This window comes from Coregonus lavaretus (genome assembly GCF_964263955.1).
Source record: "Coregonus lavaretus genome assembly, chromosome: 8".
NCBI classification, from domain to species: Eukaryota; Metazoa; Chordata; class Actinopteri; order Salmoniformes; family Salmonidae; genus Coregonus; species Coregonus lavaretus.
The window spans coordinates 49,731,722-49,754,879 of NC_139995.1; the positions used below are offsets into that span (position 1 = coordinate 49,731,722).

At 44.3% G+C, this 23,158-nt stretch overlaps 1 protein-coding gene across 1 annotated transcript in view; it reads left to right on the forward strand.

Annotated features, from left to right (window-relative positions):
- The window catches only part of LOC311133507 (vitamin D3 receptor B-like), a 120,965-nt gene extending 98,390 nt beyond the window's left edge, over positions 1-22,575 (forward strand). Inside the window, exons 7-11 of the mRNA XM_084167013.1 lie at positions 7,393-7,576; positions 12,547-12,698; positions 13,269-13,385; positions 14,122-14,366; positions 20,720-22,575. Of these exons, the coding sequence (XP_084023139.1) occupies positions 7,393-7,576; positions 12,547-12,698; positions 13,269-13,385; positions 14,122-14,366; positions 20,720-20,743 (722 nt within the window). The 3' untranslated portion in view covers positions 20,744-22,575. The remainder of the gene's footprint in view (positions 1-7,392; positions 7,577-12,546; positions 12,699-13,268; positions 13,386-14,121; positions 14,367-20,719) is intronic.
- Positions 22,576-23,158: the final 583 nt, after the last annotated feature.

Here is a 23,158-nt window from a genome sequence, read left to right on the forward strand (position 1 = left end):
CTCTCTCTGTGTTTTCACTCCCCAGCCTTCTCCCTCACTGTGCTTTCACTCCCTAGCCTTCCATCTCTGTGTTTTCACTCCCTAACCTTCCCTCTCTGTGTTTTCACTCCCCAGCCTTCTCTCTCGGTTTTCTCTCCCTTGCCTTCTCTCTATGTATTTTTGCACCCTTCCCTTCTCTCACTCTGTGTTTTAATTCCCTATCGTTCTCCCTCTCTGTTTTTTCACTCCCTATCCATCTCTCTGTGTGTTTTCAGTCCATAGCCTTCTCTCTGTGTGTTTTCACTCCCCAGCCTTCTCCCTCACTGTGCTTTCACTCCCTAGCCTTCCCTCTCCGTGTTTTTACTCCCTGGCCTTCTCTCTCTGTGTTTTCACTCCCCAGCCTTCTCCCTCACTGTGCTTTCACTCCCTAGCCTCTCTCTGTTTTCACTCCATAGCCTTCTCTCTCTATGCATTTTCATCCCCTTCCCTTCTCTCGCGCCGTGTTTTCACTCCCTAACCTTCCCTCTCTGTGTTTTCACTCCCTAGCCTTCTCTCACTCTGTGTTTTCAATCCCTAGCCTTCTCTATGTATTTCACTCCTTTCCCTTCTCTCTCTCCGTGTTTTCACTCCATAGCCTTCTATCTCTATGTTTTCACTCCGTAGCCTTCTCTCTCTCTCTCTCTGTGTTTTCACTCCCTAGCCTTCTCTGTCTCTGTGTTTTCATTCCATAGCCTTCTCTCTCAGTTTTCTCTCCCTTGCCTTCTCTCTATGTATTTTCACCCCCTTCCCTTCTCTCTCTGTGTTTTAATTCCCTAGCCTTCTCTCTCTCTGTGTTTTCACTCCCTATCCTTCTCTCTCTCTGTTTTCACTCCCTAGCCTTCTCTCTCTCTCTGTGTTTTCACTCCCCAGCCTTCTCCCTCACTGTGCTTTCACTCCCTAGCCTTCCCTCTCTGTGTTTTCACTCCCTAACCTTCCCTCTCTGTGTTTTCACTCCCTAGCCTTCTCTCTCTCTGTGTTTTCTTTTCAAAGCCTTCTCTCTCGGTTTTCTCTCCCTTGCCTTCTCTCTATGTATTTTCACCCCCTTCCCTTTTCTCTCTCTGTGTTTTCACTCCCCAGCCTTCTCCCTCACTGTGCTTTCACTCCCTAGCCTTCCCTCTCCGTGTTTTCACTCCCCAGCCTTCTCTCTCTCTGTGTTTTCTCTCCCCAGCCTTCTCCCTCACTGTGCTTTCACTCCCTAGCCTTCTCTCACTGTGTTTTCACTCCATAGCCTTCTCTCTCTGTTTTCACTCCATAGCCTTCTCTCTCTATGCATTTTCACCCCCTTCCCTTCTCTCGCTCCGTGTTTTCACTCCCTAACCTTCCCTCTCTGTGTTTTCACCCCCTAGCCTTCTCTCACTCTGTGTTTTCACTCCCTAGCCTTCTCGCTGTGTGTTTTCACTCCATAGCCTTCTCTCTCTGTTTTCAATCCCTAGCCTTCTCTCTCTATGTATTTCACTCCTTTCCCTTCTCTCTCTCTGTGTTTTCACTCCGTAGCCTTCTCTCTCTCTCTGTGTTTTCACTCCCTAGCCTTCTCTGTCTCTGTGTTTTCATTCCATAGCCTTCTTTCTCAGTTTTCTCTCCCTTGCCTTCTCTCTATGTATTTTCACCCCCTTCCCTTCTCTCGCTCCGTGTTTTCACTCCCTAACCTTCCCTCTCTTTGTTTTCACTCCATAGCCTTCTCTCTCTATGCATTTTCATCCCCTTCCCTTCTCTCGCTCCGTGTTTTCACTCCCTAACCTTCCCTCTCTGTGTTTTCACTCCCTAGCCTTCTCTCACTCTGTGTTTTCAATCCCTAGCCTTCTCTCTCTATGTATTTCACTCCTTTCCCTTCTCTCTCTCCGTGTTTTCACTCCATAGCCTTCTATCTCTATGTTTTCACTCCGTAGCCTTCTCTCTCTCTCTCTCTCTCTGTGTTTTCACTCCCTAGCCTTCTCTGTCTCTGTGTTTTCATTCCATAGCCTTCTCTCTCAGTTTTCTCTCCCTTGCCTTCTCTCTCTCTGTGTTTTCACTCCCTATCCTTCTCTCTCTCTGTTTTCACTCCCTAGCCTTCTCTCTCTCTCTCTGTGTTTTCACTCCCCAGCCTTCTCCCTCACTGTGCTTTCACTCCCTAGCCTTCCTTCTCTGTGTTTTCACTCCCTATTCTTCCCTCTCTCTGTTTTCACTCCCCAGCCTTCTCCCTCTTTGTTTTCACTCCCTGGCCTTCTCTCTCTCTGTGTTTTCTCTCCCCAGCCTTCTCCCTCTCTGTGCTTTCACTCCCTATCCTTCCCTCTCGGTGTTTTCACTCCCCAGCCTTCTCTCTCTCTGTGTTTTCACTCCATAGCCTTCTCTCTCTGTGTTTTCACTCCCCAGCCTTCTCCCTCACTGTGCTTTCACTCCCTAGCCTTCCTTCTCTGTGTTTTCACTCCCTATTCTTCCCTCTCTCTGTTTTCACTCCCCAGCCTTCTCCCTCTTTGTTTTCACTCCCTGGCCTTCTCTCTCTCTGTGTTTTCTCTCCCCAGCCTTCTCCCTCTCTGTGCTTTCACTCCATAGCCTTCTCTCTCTGTGTTTTCACTCCCCAGCCTTCTCCCTCACTGTGCTTTCACTCCCTAGCCTTCCATCTCTGTGTTTTCACTCCCTAACCTTCCCTCTCTGTGTTTTCACTCCCCAGCCTTCTCTCTCGGTTTTCTCTCCCTTGCCTTCTCTCTATGTATTTTCGCCCCCTTCCCTTCTCTCACTCTGTGTTTTAATTCCCTGTCGTTCTCTCTCTCTGTGTTTTCACTCCCTATCCATCTCTCTGTTTGTTTTCAGTCCATAGCCTTCTCTCTGTGTGTTTTCACTCCCCAGCCTTCTCCCTCACTGTGCTTTCACTCCCTAGCCTTCCCTCTCCGTGTTTTTACTCCCTGGCCTTCTCTCTCTGTGTTTTCACTCCATAGCCTTCGTTCTCTGTGTTTTCACTCCCCAGCCTTCTCCCTCTCTGTGCTTTCACTTCCTAGCCTTCTCTCTCTGTGTTTTAATTCCCTAGCCTTCTCTCTCACTGTGTTTTCACTCCATAGCCTTCTCTCTCTGTTTTCACTCCATAGCCTTCTCTCTCTATGCATTTTCATCCCCTTCCCTTCTCTCGCTCCGTGTTTTCACTCCCTAACCTTCCCTCTCTGTGTTTTCACTCCCTAGCCTTCTCTCACTCTGTGTTTTCATCCCCTTCCCTTCTCTCGCTCCGTGTTTTCACTCCCTAACCTTCCCTCTCTGTGTTTTCACTCCCTAGCCTTCTCTCACTCTGTGTTTTCAATCCCTAGCCTTCTCTCTCTATGTATTTCACTCCTTTCCCTTCTCTCTCTCCGTGTTTTCACTCCATAGCCTTCTATCTCTATGTTTTCACTCCGTAGCCTTCTCTCTCTCTCTCTCTCTCTGTGTTTTCACTCCCTAGCCTTCTCTGTCTCTGTGTTTTCATTCCATAGCCTTCTCTCTCAGTTTTCTCTCCCTTGCCTTCTCTCTCTCTGTGTTTTCACTCCCTATCCTTCTCTCTCTCTGTTTTCACTCCCTAGCCTTCTCTCTCTCTCTCTGTGTTTTCACTCCCCAGCCTTCTCCCTCACTGTGCTTTCACTCCCTAGCCTTCCTTCTCTGTGTTTTCACTCCCTATTCTTCCCTCTCTCTGTTTTCACTCCCCAGCCTTCTCCCTCTTTGTTTTCACTCCCTGGCCTTCTCTCTCTCTGTGTTTTCTCTCCCCAGCCTTCTCCCTCTCTGTGCTTTCACTCCCTATCCTTCCCTCTCGGTGTTTTCACTCCCCAGCCTTCTCTCTCTCTGTGTTTTCACTCCATAGCCTTCTCTCTCTGTGTTTTCACTCCCCAGCCTTCTCCCTCACTGTGCTTTCACTCCCTAGCCTTCCTTCTCTGTGTTTTCACTCCCTATTCTTCCCTCTCTCTGTTTTCACTCCCCAGCCTTCTCCCTCTTTGTTTTCACTCCCTGGCCTTCTCTCTCTCTGTGTTTTCTCTCCCCAGCCTTCTCCCTCTCTGTGCTTTCACTCCATAGCCTTCTCTCTCTGTGTTTTCACTCCCCAGCCTTCTCCCTCACTGTGCTTTCACTCCCTAGCCTTCCATCTCTGTGTTTTCACTCCCTAACCTTCCCTCTCTGTGTTTTCACTCCCCAGCCTTCTCTCTCGGTTTTCTCTCCCTTGCCTTCTCTCTATGTATTTTCGCCCCCTTCCCTTCTCTCACTCTGTGTTTTAATTCCCTGTCGTTCTCTCTCTCTGTGTTTTCACTCCCTATCCATCTCTCTGTTTGTTTTCAGTCCATAGCCTTCTCTCTGTGTGTTTTCACTCCCCAGCCTTCTCCCTCACTGTGCTTTCACTCCCTAGCCTTCCCTCTCCGTGTTTTTACTCCCTGGCCTTCTCTCTCTGTGTTTTCACTCCATAGCCTTCGTTCTCTGTGTTTTCACTCCCCAGCCTTCTCCCTCTCTGTGCTTTCACTTCCTAGCCTTCTCTCTCTGTGTTTTAATTCCCTAGCCTTCTCTCTCACTGTGTTTTCACTCCATAGCCTTCTCTCTCTGTTTTCACTCCATAGCCTTCTCTCTCTATGCATTTTCATCCCCTTCCCTTCTCTCGCTCCGTGTTTTCACTCCCTAACCTTCCCTCTCTGTGTTTTCACTCCCTAGCCTTCTCTCACTCTGTGTTTTCAATCCCTAGCCTTCTCTCTCTATGTATTTCACTCCTTTCCCTTCTCTCTCTCCGTGTTTTCACTCCATAGCCTTCTATCTCTATGTTTTCACTCCGTAGCCTTCTCTCTCTCTCTCTCTCTGTGTTTTCACTCCCTAGCCTTCTCTGTCTCTGTGTTTTCATTCCATAGCCTTCTCTCTCAGTTTTCTCTCCCTTGCCTTCTCTCTATGTATTTTCACCCCCTTCCCTTCTCTCTCTGTGTTTTAATTCCCTAGCCTTCTCTCTCTCTGTGTTTTCACTCCCTATCCTTCTCTCTCTCTGTTTTCACTCCCTAGCCTTCTCTCTCTCTCTCTGTGTTTTCACTCCCCAGCCTTCTCCCTCACTGTGCTTTCACTCCCTAGCCTTCCTTCTCTGTGTTTTCACTCCCTAACCTTCCCTCTCTGTGTTTTCACTCCATAGCCTTCTCTCTCTGTGTTTTAATTCCCTAGCCTTCTCTCTCTCTGTGTTTTCACTCCCTATCCTTCTCTCTCTCTGTGTTTTCACTCCGTAGCCTTCTCTCTCTCTGTGTGTTTTCACTCCATAGCCTTCTCCCTCTGTGTTTTCACTCCCCATCCTTCCCTCACTGTGCTTTTACTCCCTAGCCTTCCCTCTCTGTGTTTTCACTCCCTATCCTTCTCTCTCTCTGTGTTTTCACTCCGTAGCCTTCTCTCTCTGTGTGTGTTTTCACTCCATAGCCTTCTCCCTCTGTGTTTTCACTCCCCAGCCTTCCCTCACTGTGCTTTCACTCCCTAGCCTTCCCTCTCTGTGTTTTAATTCCCTATCCTTCTCTCTCTCTGTGTTTTCACTCCATAGCCTTCTCTCTGTGCTTTCACTCCCTAACCTTCCCTCTCTGTGTTTTCACTCCCCAGCCTTCTCTCTCTCTCTGTTTTCACTCCATAGCCTTCTCTCTCTGAGTTTTCACTCCCCAGCCTTCCCTCTCTGTGTTTTAATTCCCTATCCATCTCTCTCTCTGTGTTTTCACTCCCTATCCTTCTCTCTCTCTGTGTTTTCACTCCCTAGCCTTCTCTCTCTCTGTGTTTTCACTCCATAGCCTTCTCTCTCTGTGTTTTCACTCCCCAGCCTTCTCTCTCTCTGTGTTTTCACTCCATAGCCTTCTCTCTCTGTGTTTTCACTCCCCAGCCTTCCCTCACTGTGCTTTCAATCCCTAGCCTTCCCTCTCTGTGTTTTAATTCCCTATCCATCTCTCTCTCTGTGTTTTCACTCCCTATCCTTCTCTCTCTCTGTTTTCACTCCGTAGCCTTCTCTCTCTCTGTTTTTTCACTTCCTAGTCTTCTCTCTCTCTGTGTTTTCACTCCATAGCCTTCTCTCTCTCTCTGTGTTTTCATTCCATAACCTTCTCTCGCTGTGTTTTCACTCCCCAGCCTTCTCCCTCTCTGTGCTTTCACTCACTAGCCTTTTCTCTCTGTGTTTTAATTCCCTAGCCTTCTCTCTCTCTGTGTTTTCACTCCCTATCCTTCTCTCTCTCTGTGTTTTCACTCCATAGCCTTCTCTCTCAGTTTTCTCTCCCTTGCCTTCTCTCTATGTGTTTTCACCCCCTTCCCTTCTCTCACTCTGTGTTTTCACTTCCTAACCTTACTTCTCTGTGTTTTCACTCCCTATTCTTCTCTCACTCTGTGTTTTCACTCCCCAGCCTTCTCTCTCTCTCTGTGTTTTCACTCCCTATCCTTCTCTCTCTCTGTGTTTTCACTCCGTAGCCTTCTCTCTCTCTGGGTTTTCACTCCCCAGCCTTCTCTCTCTCTGGGTTTTCACTCCCCAGCCTTCTCTCTCTCTGTGTTTTCGCTCTCCAGCCTTCTCTCTGTCTGTGTTTTTACTCCCTAGCCTTCTCTCTCTGTTTTCACTCCCTTGCCTTCTCTCTCTGTTTTCACTCCCTTGCCTTCCCTCCCTGTGTTTTCACTCCCCAGCCTTCTCTCTCTCTGTGTTTTCACTCCCTAGTCTTCTCTCTTTCTGTGTTTCCGCTCCCTAGTCTTCTCTCTCTGTGTTTTCACTCCCTAGCCTTCTCTCTCTGTTTTCATTCCCTAGCCTTCTCTCTGTGTTTTCACTCCCTAGCCTTCTCTCTGTCTGTGTTTTTACTCCCTAGCCTTCTCTCTGTTTTCACTCCCTTGCCTTCTCTCTCTGTTTTCACTCCCTAGCCTTCTCTCTCTCTCTGTGTTTTCACTCCCCAGCCTTCTCTCTCTCTGTTTTCACTCCTCAGCCTTCTCTCTCTCTGTGTTTTCGCTCCCCAGCCTTCTCTCTGTCTGTGTTTTTACTCCATAGCCTTCTCTCTCTGTGTTTTCACTCCCTTGCCTTCTCTCTCTGTTTTCACTCCCTAGCCTTCCCTCCCTGTGTTTTCACTCCCTAGTCTTTTCTCTCTCTGTGTTTCCACTCCCTAGCCTTCCCTCCCTGTGTTTTCACTCCCTAGCCTTCTCTCTCCGTTTTTTTCTTTCCCTAGCCTTCTCTTTCTGTGTTTACACTCCCTAGCCTTCTCTTTCTGTGTTTTCACTCCCTAGCCTTCTCTCTCTCTGTGTTTTCACGCCCTAGCCTTCTCTCTCTCTGTGTTTTCACGCCCTAGCCTTCTCTCTCTGTGTTTTCACTCCCCTTCCCCTTTTTCTATAGAATCGATGGATAACAATCTGACGGGAATGTTGTTTTTCTCCTATGAGTTTCTAACTCTCTCTTTCAATCCTCTCTCCCTCCGTCCCTCCATATAGAGTCTGTGGACACTAAGCTGATGAACTTCAGTAACCTGCTGATGATGTACCAGGACCAGGGTAGCAGCCCGGACTCTAACGACGACGACAGCTCCAAGCTGTCCATGTTGCCCCACCTGGCCGACCTGGTCAGCTACAGCATCCAGAAGGTCATTGGTTTCGCTAAGATGATCCCCGGCTTCAGGTGGGTGTGTGTGGGGTAATGGGTGGTTGGGGTGAGGGGGTAAAGGATGTGTGTTTTCTTACAGTATGTGCTTTTTTAAATGTGTTGAACTCTAAATGTACACCACATTTAAATTCCAAAAATGTCATAGTGCAATATTCCTGATTATACAACAGGTGGGTCTAATCCTGAATGCTGATTGGTTAAAACCGCATTCCAGCCGGTGTCTATTCCGTACACCACATTTAAATAACAAAAATGTCATAGTGCAATATTCCTGATTATACAACGGGTGGGTCTAATCCTGAATGCTGATTGGTTAAAACCGCATTCCAGCCGGTGTCTATTCCGTACACCACATTTAAATACCAAAAATGTCATAGTGCAATATTTCTGAGTGTGTGGTTGTGCCTGCATGTGTGTGTGTTTGTGCGTGTATGAACAGTTTCCCTGAATTACAGGATTTCCAATAATGGATTCATCAACTCTATTCGTCACGAATATAAACAAGGCCTTATTTGTGGGTTTACTCGTTTAACACTAGAAGTGCCGAGGTAGTCATTTTGACTGCATTTGCATGTTCAAATTGAAATATCTCAGCAATTCCTTAAGTCATGCCCCCCTCCGTTCTTGACTTTTCCTAAATAAGTCTTTTTAGCAGAGGTATGCTGTTAGAATTTTGATATCACAAATATAATTTGTGTTATAAGCTGATTAAGGAGGACATGTCATTTTTTTCCCTGAGCTCCAAAAAGTGACTTTTTCAAATCATCCTACAGAGTCACATGCAGGTACGATGTTTTGATTTTTATATAGTTTCAGACAGAGCAGATTCTGAGGTCTCCAAAACACATACCTTTACCAAATAACTTTCAAAATATCACTTTTTCGAAGAATAACCTTTGCACTCCACACGTGAGCATGCGGCAGCAGATTGACTACAGTAACATAAACTAATGAAAATGCTAGTGTGTTCTTTGAAATACATTTATTTTCGTATTCTAATGTTACCCAAGACCTTCATAAACACAACCAAAGGATACTTTTCCGATAGCATATATGAAATGTATTTATTAGACTTAGAATGTTGCGGTATGCAAATTGCGGTATGCAAATTGGAGTGGGTCTAGGGTTTCTGGGATAATGGTGTTGATGTGAGCCATGACCAGCCTTTCAAAGCACTTCATGGCTACAGACGTCAGTGCTACGGGTCGGTAGTCATTTAGGCAGGTTATCTTAGTGTCCTTGGGCACGGGGTCTATGGTGGTCTGCTTGAAACATGTTGGTATTACAGACTCAGTCAGGGACATGTTGAAAATATCAGTGAAGACACTTGCCAGTTGGTCAGCATATGCTCGGAGTACACGTCCTGGTAATCCGTCTGGCCCTGCGGCCTTGTGAATGTTCACCTGCTTAAAAGTCTTACTTACATCGGCTACGGAGAGCGTGATCACATAGTCATCCGGAACAGCTGGTGTTCTCATGCATGCTTCAGTGTTGCTTGCCTCGAAGCGAGCATAGAAGTGGTTTAGCTCGTCTGGTAGGCTTGTGTCACTGGGTAGCTCGCGGCTGTGCTTCCCTTTGTATTCTGTAATAGTTTTCAAGCCCTGCCACATCCGACGAGCGTCAGAGCCGGTGTAGTACGATTCAATCTTAGTCCTGTATTGACTCTTTGCCTGTTTGATGGTTCGTCGGAGGGCATAGCGGGATTTCTTATAAGCGTCCGGGTTAGAGTCCCACTCCTTGAAAGCGGCAGCTCTACCCTTTAGCTCATTGCCGATGTTGCCTGTAATTCATAGCTTCTCATTGGGGTATGTACGTACGGTCACTGTGGGGACGACGTCATCGATGCACTTATTGATGAAGCCAGTGACTGATGTGGTGTACTCCTCAATGCTATCTGAAAAATCCCGGAACATGTTCCAGTCTGTGCTAGAAAAACAGTCCTGTAGCTTAGCATCTGCGTCATCTGACCAATTTTTTATTAACCGAGTCACTGGTGCTTCCTGCTTTAGTTTTTGCTTATAAGCAGGTATCAGGAGGATAGAGTTATGGTCAGATTTGCCAAATGGAGGGCGAGGGAGAGCTTTGTATGCGTCTCTGTGTGTGGAGTAAAGGTGGTCTAGAGTTTTTTTTCCTCTGGTTGCACATTTAACATGCTGGTAGAAATTAGGTAGAATGGATTTAAGTTTCCCTGCATTAAAGTCCCCGGCCACTAGGAGCGCTGCATCTGGATGAGCGTTTTCCTGTTGATTTATGGCCTTGTACAACTCATTCAGTGCAATCTTAATGCCAGCATTGGTTTGTGGTGGTAAATAGACAGCTATGAAAAATATAGATGAAAACTCTCTTGGTAAATAGTGTGGTCTACAGCTTATCATAAGATACTCTACCTCAGGCGAGCAAAACCTTGAGACTTCCTTAGTATTTGATTTTGTGCACCAGCTGTTGTTTACAAATATACACAGACCGCCACCCCTTGTCTTACCGGAGCCAGCCGTTCTATCCTGCCGATGTAGCGTATAGCCCGCTAGCTGTATGTTGTCCATTTCGTCGTGCAGCCACGACTCGGTGAAACATAAGATATTACAGTTTTTAATGTCCCGTTGGTAGGATAACCATAATCGCAGGTCATCTAATTTATTTTCAAATGATTGAACATTGGCTAATAGGATTGATGGAAGAGGCAGTTTACTTGCTCGCCGTCGGATCCATACAAGGCACCCCGACCTACGTCCACGATATCTCTGTCTCTTTCTCCTGCGAATGACGGGGATTTGGGCGTCGTCCGGTGTCTGTAGGATATCCTTCGCGTCCGACTCGTTGAAGAAAAAATATTTGTCCAATACGAGGTGAGTAATCGCTGTCCTGATATCCAGAAGCTCTTTTTGGTTATAAGAGACGATGGCAGAAACATTATGTACAAAATAAATTACAAATAACACACATAATAGTACAATTGGTTAGAGGGCTGTAAAACGGCAGCCATCTTCTCCGGCGCCATCATCAGCAGAGAATATCTGTCATACACATTGATGTTTGACAGAGTAAAGTGGCAAAGTGAGGTCGAGGATACGGTCAGGCATTGTTAGTAATGTTCACGTAAGTCTTCTGACCAAAGAAGAGCATTGAGGCTTGTCAGTGCTGCACAATTATATAGCCATTATATAGCCATTGCTTCTCGCAGAATATAATGTACATAATGAATGCCTTATTACAACTGATTCTAAGGTTGTATTACTTAATTGTTTTTGTCTTTAAGTGTTTGTAAACAAACAATGTATAGCTTCAAAATATGTTTACAACTAGTCCTTGCATCCATAGCTACGTTTATGCATTTGAGTGGTTATGTTTTTCCAGTCCCAAGTGTCAGAGGCAGGCTGTCGCAATTACAGCTCGTGCCTTTAACATCACACAGAATATGTGATTTGTTGACTAGGTCAAAGGTCATCGTCGTATGTCAGTAAAGAAGTACGTTTACCCTGAAGTAATACAACATGTTTCAATTAAATGTCATCAATACAACTTTATTTATCCCTTCAAGGGTTATAATATCTCTTTATAACCCTTGAAGGCCACTGAACACACCGCATCAGCCGTAACCGATATGACAGGTAACTCCTGCCGTGGGGGATATGACAGAGTTTCTTGGGAAACTCGTAACTCTTGCTGTGCTGAATGTCATGAGTTTCTTGGGAAACTTCTTTGATTGTTTTCTTTCACCCCACGACGTAAGGGCTCTGTTGTTGAACAGTGTTAACTCTTGTCGAGTTTGCCGACGGGGGCCATCGCTCAGTGTCACAGAGGTCAGGGATAGGGCACGCCCATACGAGCTATGGCCTGTCTTTCCAGACCATCATCATTCCCTTCTCTCCTCTCTTTTGGGATGATGAGGATGGACGCTACTGGATTAACTCTGGAATGTTTACCCACTTATGATCTGATCTCTAATCTCCCAAACCACCCAAAGTGTGTGTGTGTGTCCGTGTGTGCATAATTTTGTGTGTGTGTGAGATACAGTGCCTTACAAAGCCCAGACAACTATTTCTCTCGATTGCACAACAAACTCTCAAACTAATGGACATACACTCAGTAGTCAGTTTATTAGGTACACCCATCTAGTACCAGGTTGGACCCCCCTTTGCCTCCAGAACAGCCTGAATTCTCTGGGGCATGGATTCTACAAGGCATTCCCCACACCATTACACCACCACCACCAGCCTGTACCATTGACACCAGGCAGGATGGGGCCATGGACTCTTGCTGCTTGCGCCAAATCCTGACTCTACCATCAGCATGACGCCACAGGAACCGGGATTCGTTGGACCATGCAATGTTTTTCCACTCCTCAATTGTCCAGTATTGGTGATCATGTGCCCACTGGAGCCACTTCTTCTTGTTTTTAGCTGATAGGAGTGGAACCCGGTGTGGTCGTCTGCTGCAATAGCCCATCCCTGACAAGGACCGACGAGTTGTGCGTTCCGAGATGCCGTTCTGCACACCACTGTTGTACTGCGCTGTTATTTGCCTGTTTGTGGCCCGCCTGTGAGCTAACTGGATGTTTTTTTGTTTGTCGCGCCATTCTCGGTAAACCCTAGACACCGTCGTGTGTGAAAGTCCCAGGAGGCTGGACGTTTTTGAGAGACTGGAACCGGCGCTTGGCACCTACGATCATACCACGCTCAAAGTCACTTAGGTCACTTGTTTTGCCCAGTCTCCTAAATAAAAAAATCTACAACCCCATTCTTCCCTTTAAACCCTTGTCTGACCATAAGCCGACCGTAAGCCCACTGTTTATGGCCACTGTCAAACGGAATGTCTTTCTTTTCACAGAGGCCATCTTTCTGGGTCACGTTCATTAAGTACCAAACGGAAGAAACGGACTGAAACAGGGAGGGGACTACCTGAACTTGTCCAATGAGAAACACTTTTTTTTTTTTTTTTTCAACGGTATACACTAATGAATACACCCCTGGTTGTAATCCTCCCAGGGAGCTGACGGCTGAGGACCAGATCGCCCTGCTCAAGTCAAGCGCCATTGAGGTGATCATGCTGCGCTCAAACCAGTCCTTCAACCTGGAGGATATGTCCTGGAGCTGTGGTGGCCCCGACTTCAAGTACTGCGTCAACGACGTCACTAAAGGTAAGACTGAGGCACGCTAACACACACACCCTTTCCAACAATCGATGTTGCTGAAGGTGAAAAAGGATAACAAACACATACAGGTACGTCCACACAACACACACAGATACACATTTTCCAACTAGGAGTACGTACTCACGTGCTGCCACGCTAACACACTCGAGCAGCAGAGCCAGTCGGACCAATCCACAGACCCTCGAGGCTTTCATTTGCGTTTCAAACAAGCTCAGGGTATTTTTACAGATCAACCAAAGAATGTCACTCCTGACCTAGACTCTCTCACAAAGCATCTAGTGCAGCGTTTCCCAAATAAGAGAGCTGATCCTGGATCCTACTCTGAGATGACAATCACTGTTAGCTGATGACAATCACTGTTAGCTGATGACAATCACTGTTCATATAAATTACATAGAAATATGATATCACACACATGATATACAGTTCATGGTATAATATTAATACATGTCTTATCTCGTGAAACCACACATCCTTAGGTTTAGGCAAGTATATAAAGAGATATTGTGATTGCAATCTGATCTGATCGACGTGTATTTGTGTTGCCTCCTGCAGCGGGCCACACTCTGGAGCTGCTGGAGCCCCTGGTCAAATTCCAGGTGGGCCTTAAGAAACTCAACCTCCATGAGGAGGAACATGTGCTACTCATGGCCATCTGCCTCCTCTCCCCAGGTACATACTGACACTGTGTGTGTGTGTGTCATGAATTGTTTATGTGAGTCTGCTAGTTTTTGTGAGGATCAGTTCTCTTGTGGTGGACTGTTAAAATGTGTGTCTGTGCTGAAGTTAACACACTCCAGTCTCAGGGGCTGCTTACGCACGTGTGTATCTTGTCCATTTTCGTCAGTGGGGTTGATGATAACGTGTGCATATACATGCATGCCTGTGTTTGCACATGACATATAATTCCCATTTACCATTGGCTAAAATATACATGCAAGTGTGGCATGCCTGTTTTTGTGCATTACATAATTTTAGCCTAATTGATTGTAGCCTAATTGATTGATTGTCATGAAACCACACATATGCTTAGTTTTAGGCGTATGTTAGGATAACATTCACTTTTGCTCATGGATATGGGGAGGTGTGCCATCCATTATTTCTGTCCATTTAGGGGACCTCGTTTAGCTCGAACACCCCTCAGAGGCAAAGGTTATGTATAGCCTCTTTAAAGAAGTTACCCGCCATGTCTACTCCCTCCCTTCAAATGTAGACACTGTCTGGTATGGTGCTGGAGGTGATGAATATGAGGTTCAAAAGTGGTGAAGTGTCCCTTTTAAAGTCTTACCTCCTATGTCCTCCCTCCATTCACATAATATACACTGGTATGGTGCTGGAGATAATGAATGAGGTAGCGCTTTAAAGTTTTAACATCCGTGTCTCCCTCCTTCCCTTCCTCTCCCTGCAGACCGTCCTGGCGTGCAGGACCACGGGCGCATCGAGGCACTGCAGGACCGTCTGTCGGAGACGCTGCAGGCCTACATCCGGCTGCACCACCCGGGCAGCTGCCTGGTGTACGCTAGGATGATCCAGAAGCTGGCGGACCTGCGCAGCCTGAACGAGGAGCACTCCAAGCAGTACCGCTCGCTGTCCTTCCAGCCAGAGCACAGCATGCAACTCACCCCGCTGGTGCTAGAGGTGTTCGGCAGCGAGGTCTCCTAAATTAACTCTTTTTGGTGATCTTTGACCTTTCATGGAGGTGGAGAGTTGGACGAAAGGTCATAGGAGGGGTGGGAGGAGGATATGAGGTGGGAGCTATAGGAACGTGGTTAGACGTGTTATGGATGGTGTGAGTGTTAGTTTGTGAGGAGAGATTGAGGGAGAGCGATGGTATGTGTGTGTTGAGGGGTGGATGGATGGATGGAAGAAAGGGTGTTGGTGGGGGGGTTATGGAAGTGTGTGTGTGTGTGTGTGTGTGTGTGTGTGAGTGTGTATGTGTGTGAATAGCTTGGGTAGGTCAGACGCAGAGACCTGTGACTGGGTACCTGAGGAGCTGTTGACTGGAACATGCAAGTGGTGGGGAGTGAATGATACAAACAGCAGAATTGACTTCAGAACCATACATGGTAATTCTGCCTACATTTGACATGTATGCTTAACTTCGTATTTAAGGGACAGTATATTGACAAACAGCATTACAACTTGTATACCGGTATATACAGTACACCGTGTGCTTTTTGTGCGTGTCATGAAAGTGCTGCTTTTATGCATGGCAGTGTATGATCACACACAGTCACACAAGCCTACTCACTCACTAATACAGTCAGCCATTACGTTGGAGCTACCTCGGATTTTATTTTGTCTTTGTATTCACAAATACCTTTCTATTCACAAATACACAGCATAGAACCTTAAAAAAAACGCATGACGCCATTTCAATCCAGGATAGCTAATAGATACCAGAGCGTCGCTGGAGTGAGAACAGTGCCAGCAAAGCATTTCCATGTGTTTCTCTCATCTCTAGTTATTCTGCTCAATCGCTTTCCTCAAGGGCAAGTGTGTGTGTGTGTGTGTGTGTGTATGCTCCACAAAACACACGCCCTTCACCTCTGCCAAAGGTATTGGCCGTGTTCGAGAGCATCAAAACAGTGATGTGACATGGGTAAATTGTGACTGACTGACTGATCTACAAATAATATTGAGTAGTTATTTATGACGCAAGGTGATTTGTAGATCAGTCAGTCACGACTTCTTTTGGAGTCGGCTGCAATGTCGAACGCGCCCATTGTCGATGCTCTCAAAGCTTCCGGTCTTCTACGAGCATAGCCACGTGACGCCTTCTATGCTCACACTATTCACCATTTGTGCTATCATCGCTAACTAGGAATTGATGAAGGAAATGTATACACTATACAGCATACATAATATTGTTTGTAACCTGGAAGTAGTTTGGTTGTGGAGTAGTGTGCAGGGGCTGTGGTTGTTTAGCCACTAAAACAAGCTGTCAATCAAACCAAGCCAGAGCTCTGGTTGGTAAGTTTCTTTGTTTCTTGGAGAGGGGGCAGGGGAAGAATTATGAGAGCTGTAAATAAATGTAGCTACACCTTCTATGTATCCCGAACACTGCTAGACCACCTGTACTCAAGTGTATCTATTAATGTATGTCTATGTTTAAGTTCTATCACCGTTTTCAAAGGGCTACAATGCCAAAATCTGATTGGAAATGCATAGTTAGGCCGGTTACTCTACTGTCCACGTCTTTTTGTATTATATAGCCACAAACCATGTGAGTAATCTGGGACAGGATCTTAAAACAATTCCATGAATTGTTCCTTTTTTTCCTCAAATGTAGACTACAGTTTTTAGTAGGTTGAGTGTTTCAAAGCTGCTTGTTCTTAATCTCACCACAGATATCACCCATTTAATTTCCGACTGGAATGTGGAATTATTTGAAAAGAATGACTTGAGGACGCGGATGGACCGTTTTCTGTCCGAGTCCTCCGGTTTGACGTTGTATGCTGCGCAGCCCTCCAGTGGCTGCATCCTGTAAATACTACGTATCGATACAGTAACCGCAGCTGTACATAGGGCTACATACACTCAATGGCCAGTTTATTAGGTACACCCATCTAGTACTGGGTCGGACCCCCCCTTTGCCTCCAGAATAGTCTGAATTCTTTGGGGCATTCTACAAGTTGTCGGAAACATTCCACAGGGATGTTGGTCCATGCTGACGCGATGGCATCACGCAGTTGCTGCAGATTGGACGGCGGTACATTCATGCTGCGCTTACAGCCCGTTCTAGCTCATCCCAAAGATACTCTATTGGGTTGAGGTCCGGGGACTGCGCAGGCCAATCAAGTAAACTGAACTCGCTGTCATGTTCCTAGCAATGTTTTTCCTCTCCTCTTGTCCAGTTTTGGTGATCACGTGCCCACTGGAGCTGCTTCTTCTTGTTTTTAGCTGATAGAAGTGGAACCTGGTGTGGTCGTCTGCTGCAATAGCCCATCCGTGACAAGGATCGACGAGTTGTGCATTCCGAGATGCCGTTCTGCACACCACTGTTGTACTGCGCCGTTATTTGTCTGTTTGTGGCCCGCCTGTTAGCTTGCACGATTCTTGCCATTCTCCTTCGACCTCTCTCATCAACGAGCTGTTTTCGCCCACGGGACTGCCGAGGACTGGATGTTTTGTTTGTCACACCATTCTCGGTAAACCCTAGACACTGTCATGCGTGAAAAGCCCAGGAGGGTGGCCGTTTATGAGATACTGGATCCGGTATGCCTGGCACCGTCGATCATACCACACTAAAAGTCGCTTAGGTCACTTGGTTTGTCCGTTCTAACATTCAATCGAACAGTAACTGAATGAGTCGATGCCTGTCTGCCAGCTTTATATAGCAAGCCACGGCCATGTGACCACTGTCTGTAGGAGCGATCCATTTTCATGAACTAGGTGGTGTACCTAATAAACTGGCCGTTGAGTGTAGATATTACTACTACTAACTCTTAGTAAGGAAATTCTTGGATTATATATGCAAACAACATGATATTGATGACCGTGTTTTACGACTTATTCTCACTTTCTCTCTCTGAAACACTATGCTTTCTCAACTTTCTACTGAACAAAAATATAGACGCATGCAACATGCAACAATTTCAAAGATTTTACTGAGTTACAGTTCATAGAAGGAAATCAGTCAATTGAAATAAATAAATTAGGCCCTTATCTATGGATTTCATATGACTAGGCAGGGGTGCAGCCATGGGTGGGCCTGGGAGGGCATAGGCCCACCCACTTGGAATACAAGCCCCACTGGCGAGCCAGGCCCAGCCAATCAGAATGAGTTTTTCCCCACAAAATGGTTTTATTACAGACAGAAATACTCCTCAGCATTTGAGAGAAATAAGCTTTTTCTGCGTATGGAACATTTCTGGGATCTTTTATTTGGCTCATAAAACATGGGACCAACACTTTACATGTTGCGTTTATATTTTTTCTAAGTATATATAGATGGATCTATATAATCTATGTTTAGGTGGAGATGAGTGAGTGTTTGGCAATGCGCTGGTGGCCTAATCTCAAAATCGAATTGATTGACGCATTGACTAAAAGGTTGTCATCGATGGACGTTTGGCCTCTTTGGTTTGTCATTTGGGAGAATGAGGATGTTCTACACACTAAATATACAGCTGCTCTCTAATATAAGCCATATGGAGGGAGAGAAAAATGAACAAAGCTAGTTTAAAGAAATGTAACTCGTATTCAGTAGTAGCTATTGATTTCATCGGGCTGGAGATACACGATTTATATATTTAGAATGTGTATTTGTTTGGCTCAGATGTTCTATTGTACATGTATACAGTCGAACCAACTCCTATGCTTTCAATCATCTCATTCCCTTGTCCATACAAGAGCCTTGTGTGATAAGGACACTGAAGTGGGTAGAACATGTTGGCTGTGTGGATTAGTTGAGTTCACCCATACAATGTAAAGCGCTTAAATCCAATCCATTATTATTAACTATTTAGGCGACTATACAGAGAAATTAAAAGCAGGGGCGTCATGGATACAATAGTAATGTCCTATCACCCATTCCAGTGTTCAAAACAACCTGCTGTATATCATATTGTAAAGCAAGTGAATGGAACCTGAGGACCGCTTTTCTGGACACAGATTATTAAACCTAGTTGGAAAATGTCCAAACCTAGGGGCTAGATTCAATCTGGATCGCGTTATTGTGTGATTGAAATGTAAAGGTAATTTCCGATTGAGCCGTTTATATGCAGCGTTTACCGTGAAAGCAGTCTCCGCAAACACGGGAACATTGCCTTTAAATTCAATCGGGCTATAGCGCAGATCTTCAGCAGGTACGGATTAAATCTAGGCCTAGGTTTAGCCTGATCTGTGTCCAGGAAACGGACCCTAAGAGGCTATAGCGAGATAGATCTCTGTGTAGGGTGAAGTTGGCCTTAGATTCTGATCTTGGGTCAGTTTAGCTTTTTCCCCACTAATGGAAATTCTCGAGAAGAGGGGAAATTATTGCGTGAGACTGCGGTCTCTTGTACATTCTGTCCTTCAGTCCCTGTACGCGATTGGCCAAGGCTCGCTGCCGAGTGCTACTTCTGCTTCAACTAACCTTGTGTTTGGCCAAACAGAAACTACCGTGGCATTTAGTTGTGCTGCTTCAACACTATACAGAGGGCGTTATTATGTGGTCTTCTTGCAGATAGTGGGGGAAAACTAAGTACTATGGGTCTTGCTACTGTTGAAGGAACTTTATCAGAACATAGTGTTCTTAGCATACAGTAAACCTTGTCATTGCGTTAAAACATCACCATCAAGGCATTGTCGGTGAGCAGAGTACCTACCCCCTAAGACGTCAGATAGTAGTGCCAACAAATGGACCACAGCCCACTCCATCACTGTCACCATTATTGACATTCATTATTTTGTTATGTCCCCTCCCAGCCAACATAGCACATTTTCCATTGGCTGACTACAGAAAAATAGGCTATATAAGTTGTATAAAGTGATATTGTTCTGCAAATCACACTTAATATATAGTGTGAGGGATTCACTTCATAGGCACCTGATGATTGGTGGAATTGTTTTTAGTTCATACGAATGATTGACAAGTTCCTCGAAGAGATACTCTCTCCCAGGATATGTGTTTTATTAAGGTGATGATAGGCTACATGATTATTTTTACTCAGTACCACTCATGTTCAAGTCGATTAGGTGAAGGTTATGGTGTGTTTTGAGGTCTCGGTTGTAAGATGACTTGTGAATTTGGGGCGGTTTTGGTTTTTGATTTCCTTCATGCATATCTCTTTGTATAGATGCAGAGAGTTGATTGTTTTCATTTCATGAGATATAAATATACAGTATTGATTTTCATTATGTATGGATGTATAAGACTTGGTTATCATGTAAGTGCCACAGGGCAGGATGTTGTCACAAATCTCCCCTTTAGAGAAGTACAGGGTAAAGAGAGGTCTCTCTCTCTCATGTCTGGTTTTGCACAGTTGCAGCTGCTCAATATTCAGTCAAACGAAGTGGATATTCCAAAATGCTTGATGAAGAAAAGGCCTAATGTGGCTTCATGACCTGCAGTCAGTAGATTTCAACTCCAGACGTTTCACCTGGGAAGCTGTTCAATAACATTAACTATACGTTGAAGAACGAAAGAAAAATCAGAATGTTATTTCAATCGATTTTTGGTCATTAATCTCGGTTAAGCTTTTTTAATTTTAATTAATCGGTTTAGAACATCTCAATTTTAGCTCTGACATTTTGATCAAACTCCAAACTGGAACATAGGAACCATTTTATGAAATGAAATTCAACTAGGACTTTGAGTTTATTACAGTAGGCTTTTTGTCTTTTCATTACTTGTTTATTCATCTATATCAAACGGGGCGAATACCTACAATACAGCCTATGGTACACCAGCATCAGCTAGCTTAACGGTCTCATTTTGTACTTTTAAAGTGTGTTCCTGTACAAAGCAATTACAAATCCAGTTTGAAAAATGAATTGAAATGTAACTCACAAAAAAAGAATATGAATTGTTTTGATTGAGTGAGATTTGCCTTTCAATTCATTTTCAGAATGTAAAAGGGATCGATATACAGTACCGTTGATATTGACGTGGAGTTTTCTTTTCTTCAAACATTAAAAGGAGTGTCCCACAATGGATGTACACAACAATGATCTACCTCTTTTAGCTACAGATTATGCTTTAACATTAAAGCAGTTTCCTCTGTTTTTACTTTTGTAATATGTGTTGGTATTTATTGCTGTCTAATGAATCAATGATTACCTCAAAGATGTCTCATCATGCAGACTGGGAGACTATACAGCTAATGAAGTCATTGGTATTTTTTTTTTTACAGTCGTTTTTTACTAAAAGCATAGCCTTTTTTTAAAGTAACGCACAAACATCCACCAGAGGTTGTGTTTTAATTGTGCCTGAATTCTGACCAATGGGGGTCCAGGCTGGGTTCGGGTAGGCCGGGGTTGTGTTTCATTCTAATACGTGGTTTCCTCCCTTTTTCTCTTAGTTCACTCGCGTTTCGCCCATCTGATACAACTGGGTAGTTGTATGTAAGGAATACCTCCACCTGGTTTCCGCCATATTCAGCTTACAGTGAACAAGGACAGAAGGGAGGGAGCAACTTCCTGGAATGAAACGCAGCCAGAGACTTAATTGTGACCTCTGTATAGAGGGGTCATGAGTCGTATGGTTTCGGTCGGAGAGTTGGTGCGTCTGCTCCTCTTGGTACAGTTGGCATGGTCTTTGCCCTTACTAGATGTTTCTCACTCTCTCCCCTTTCCCCTATCCATCTCTCTTTCCTTCTTTCCCTCTATCAGCTACTAAGTTTTCTCCACTCTCATATCCCCCAACCCACCTTTTTAGAGTAAACTCTTCTCTATAGATCTTCAGATTTTCAGGAAAGGGCAGAAGTTCTGACAGGACAAAGATCAGTATCCATTTAATGCTGCTTTTATCAAGAGCATCACAGATCGATCAGTGTGTTGTTATTCTTACTAACATTGGCACGGTTGGGTATCGCCCAGCAGAAATATGCTAACCAGGACATGAGGCCACAGTGTCTGTCATGTTATGTAGTTTTTTAAAGCCAAGTAGTTTAGGTTGGTATAAAGCCAGGCAAGCTGGTTCTAGAAAAGCATGCATGGGGCAAGTTCCTATTTGAACAATGTAGACTTGAGGTTGTTGCCCATTTATTGACTTTGATTAAACCACTTTAATCTATCAATGAAGCGGCAAGTATTGTGTAATATTAATCACCAGCTACTCCATCTTCCAACCTTTAGTCTAATCCTTTGAGCATACTCCCTCTGGTGAACTGTATGTACATGCACCATGTGGTCCACATTGCTCAGTAAGTACCAATTAAAGATGTTGAGTAACTGCTACTAATATCTTTGAATACAGTTTTTGAATACTTTTTGGCAATGCTTCCTACCATCTTTCCAACTAAATGTCTCAATTTTGACAGTTTGTATTCAGAACTTTAAAAAAAGACGTGTCCAGCAAAAGCAGGCAGTTTGATAATCAGTCGTCGTGCTAGCTATTGGAGGTACTGTATGTAGACCTCGCTAGACATCAAATCGATATAAACTAACGCAAATAAGAGCATCTTAAAGTGGCCTGCATGCACAAATAATTAATTTTTCGCAATGAAAATGGGGGAATTGGCTCCCATGTACTCCTCACTCTACACTTTGGAGTACAAGGCAGGGAGTGAAAGGAGTTCAGAATTAGTAGTGATTAGCTAGCTATGTGTTACCTATGTATTAGCTATAGATATTGACAGCCAGCAGACACTGTGGTCCCTCAGGGCCTGAGTTGAGTGCCTATATGAACCTTTTAACGACTGGAGAGTGTTTCGCGAAGCAGGATTAGAAAGTTAGCAAGCTAGCTTTTCCAAGTATCTTTTCCAAGTATCTTAAAACAATTCAAATTTTTAAGATTGGTCAATTGTACTTCCTTACCTATTATTCTAGCAACTAACTGGGATTCTACTTTACCGATCGTTATGGGCAAGAAAATCTAGTCGTTTTAAGAATTGTTATGCTAAAATGTTAGATTGTTAAATGAATAATCCTGTTTTTAAGACACTGCACCACGTCACATTCGATGGAAAGCCAGAAACAACAGAAGCACTTTAGGTATTATTTGTAACACAATGCATACATTTGGATGAATATGCTCGCCATAACTGCCTGTCCATGTCAGCATTATATGGCTGCAATTATCAAAGTAATTCATCAAATTTCTTGCAATGTATATGTTTTTATTTCATCTATTACAACAGACATACATTGGTGTTTATGTAATGTTATTTTTGTCAGATGTTTTGCAAATCAAATAATAAACAACTGTGTAGTGGTTTGTCTGTTTGATGTTTACTGTATGCATAACATATATATTTGATCGATTTAATATAAATTAAAGACCCATGTTTATTGGTTTCAACACTTCTTGGACAATGCTACATGAGTGAATAGTCTGGCCAGTCTAACTAAAATACTATTACAGTATAAACACAGAGAACTATCAACTGAATGGGTGGTATCGAAACAGATGTTTTATCAAACACAAAAAAGTTCAATAAAATAGTATGGAAAAACTGCTCTCGTGGTGAAATACCATACAAGCAGGCCACCAAACTGATGTGGTGTCAACTCTATCCAGTGTTTTAGTGATATCGCACCAATGTGGGGAACTCATAGTTAAATAGTCTACATACACATTTCAGTTGCAAACCATACTGTTAAGTATTATTGGAACAGATAAAATGTGTTTGATTTAGCGAAGATTAATGGGGAAAGTCTGAAGACTGCAAGGTGACAGAATTACTGTACAGACTACTTATGTTGTTGCTTTTGTAAAAACATATCTACAACATCTGGAATATTTAAAAAATATATCTGACTTTTTTTTAGAGGCAATCTGCAGTTGCTACATCCATTTT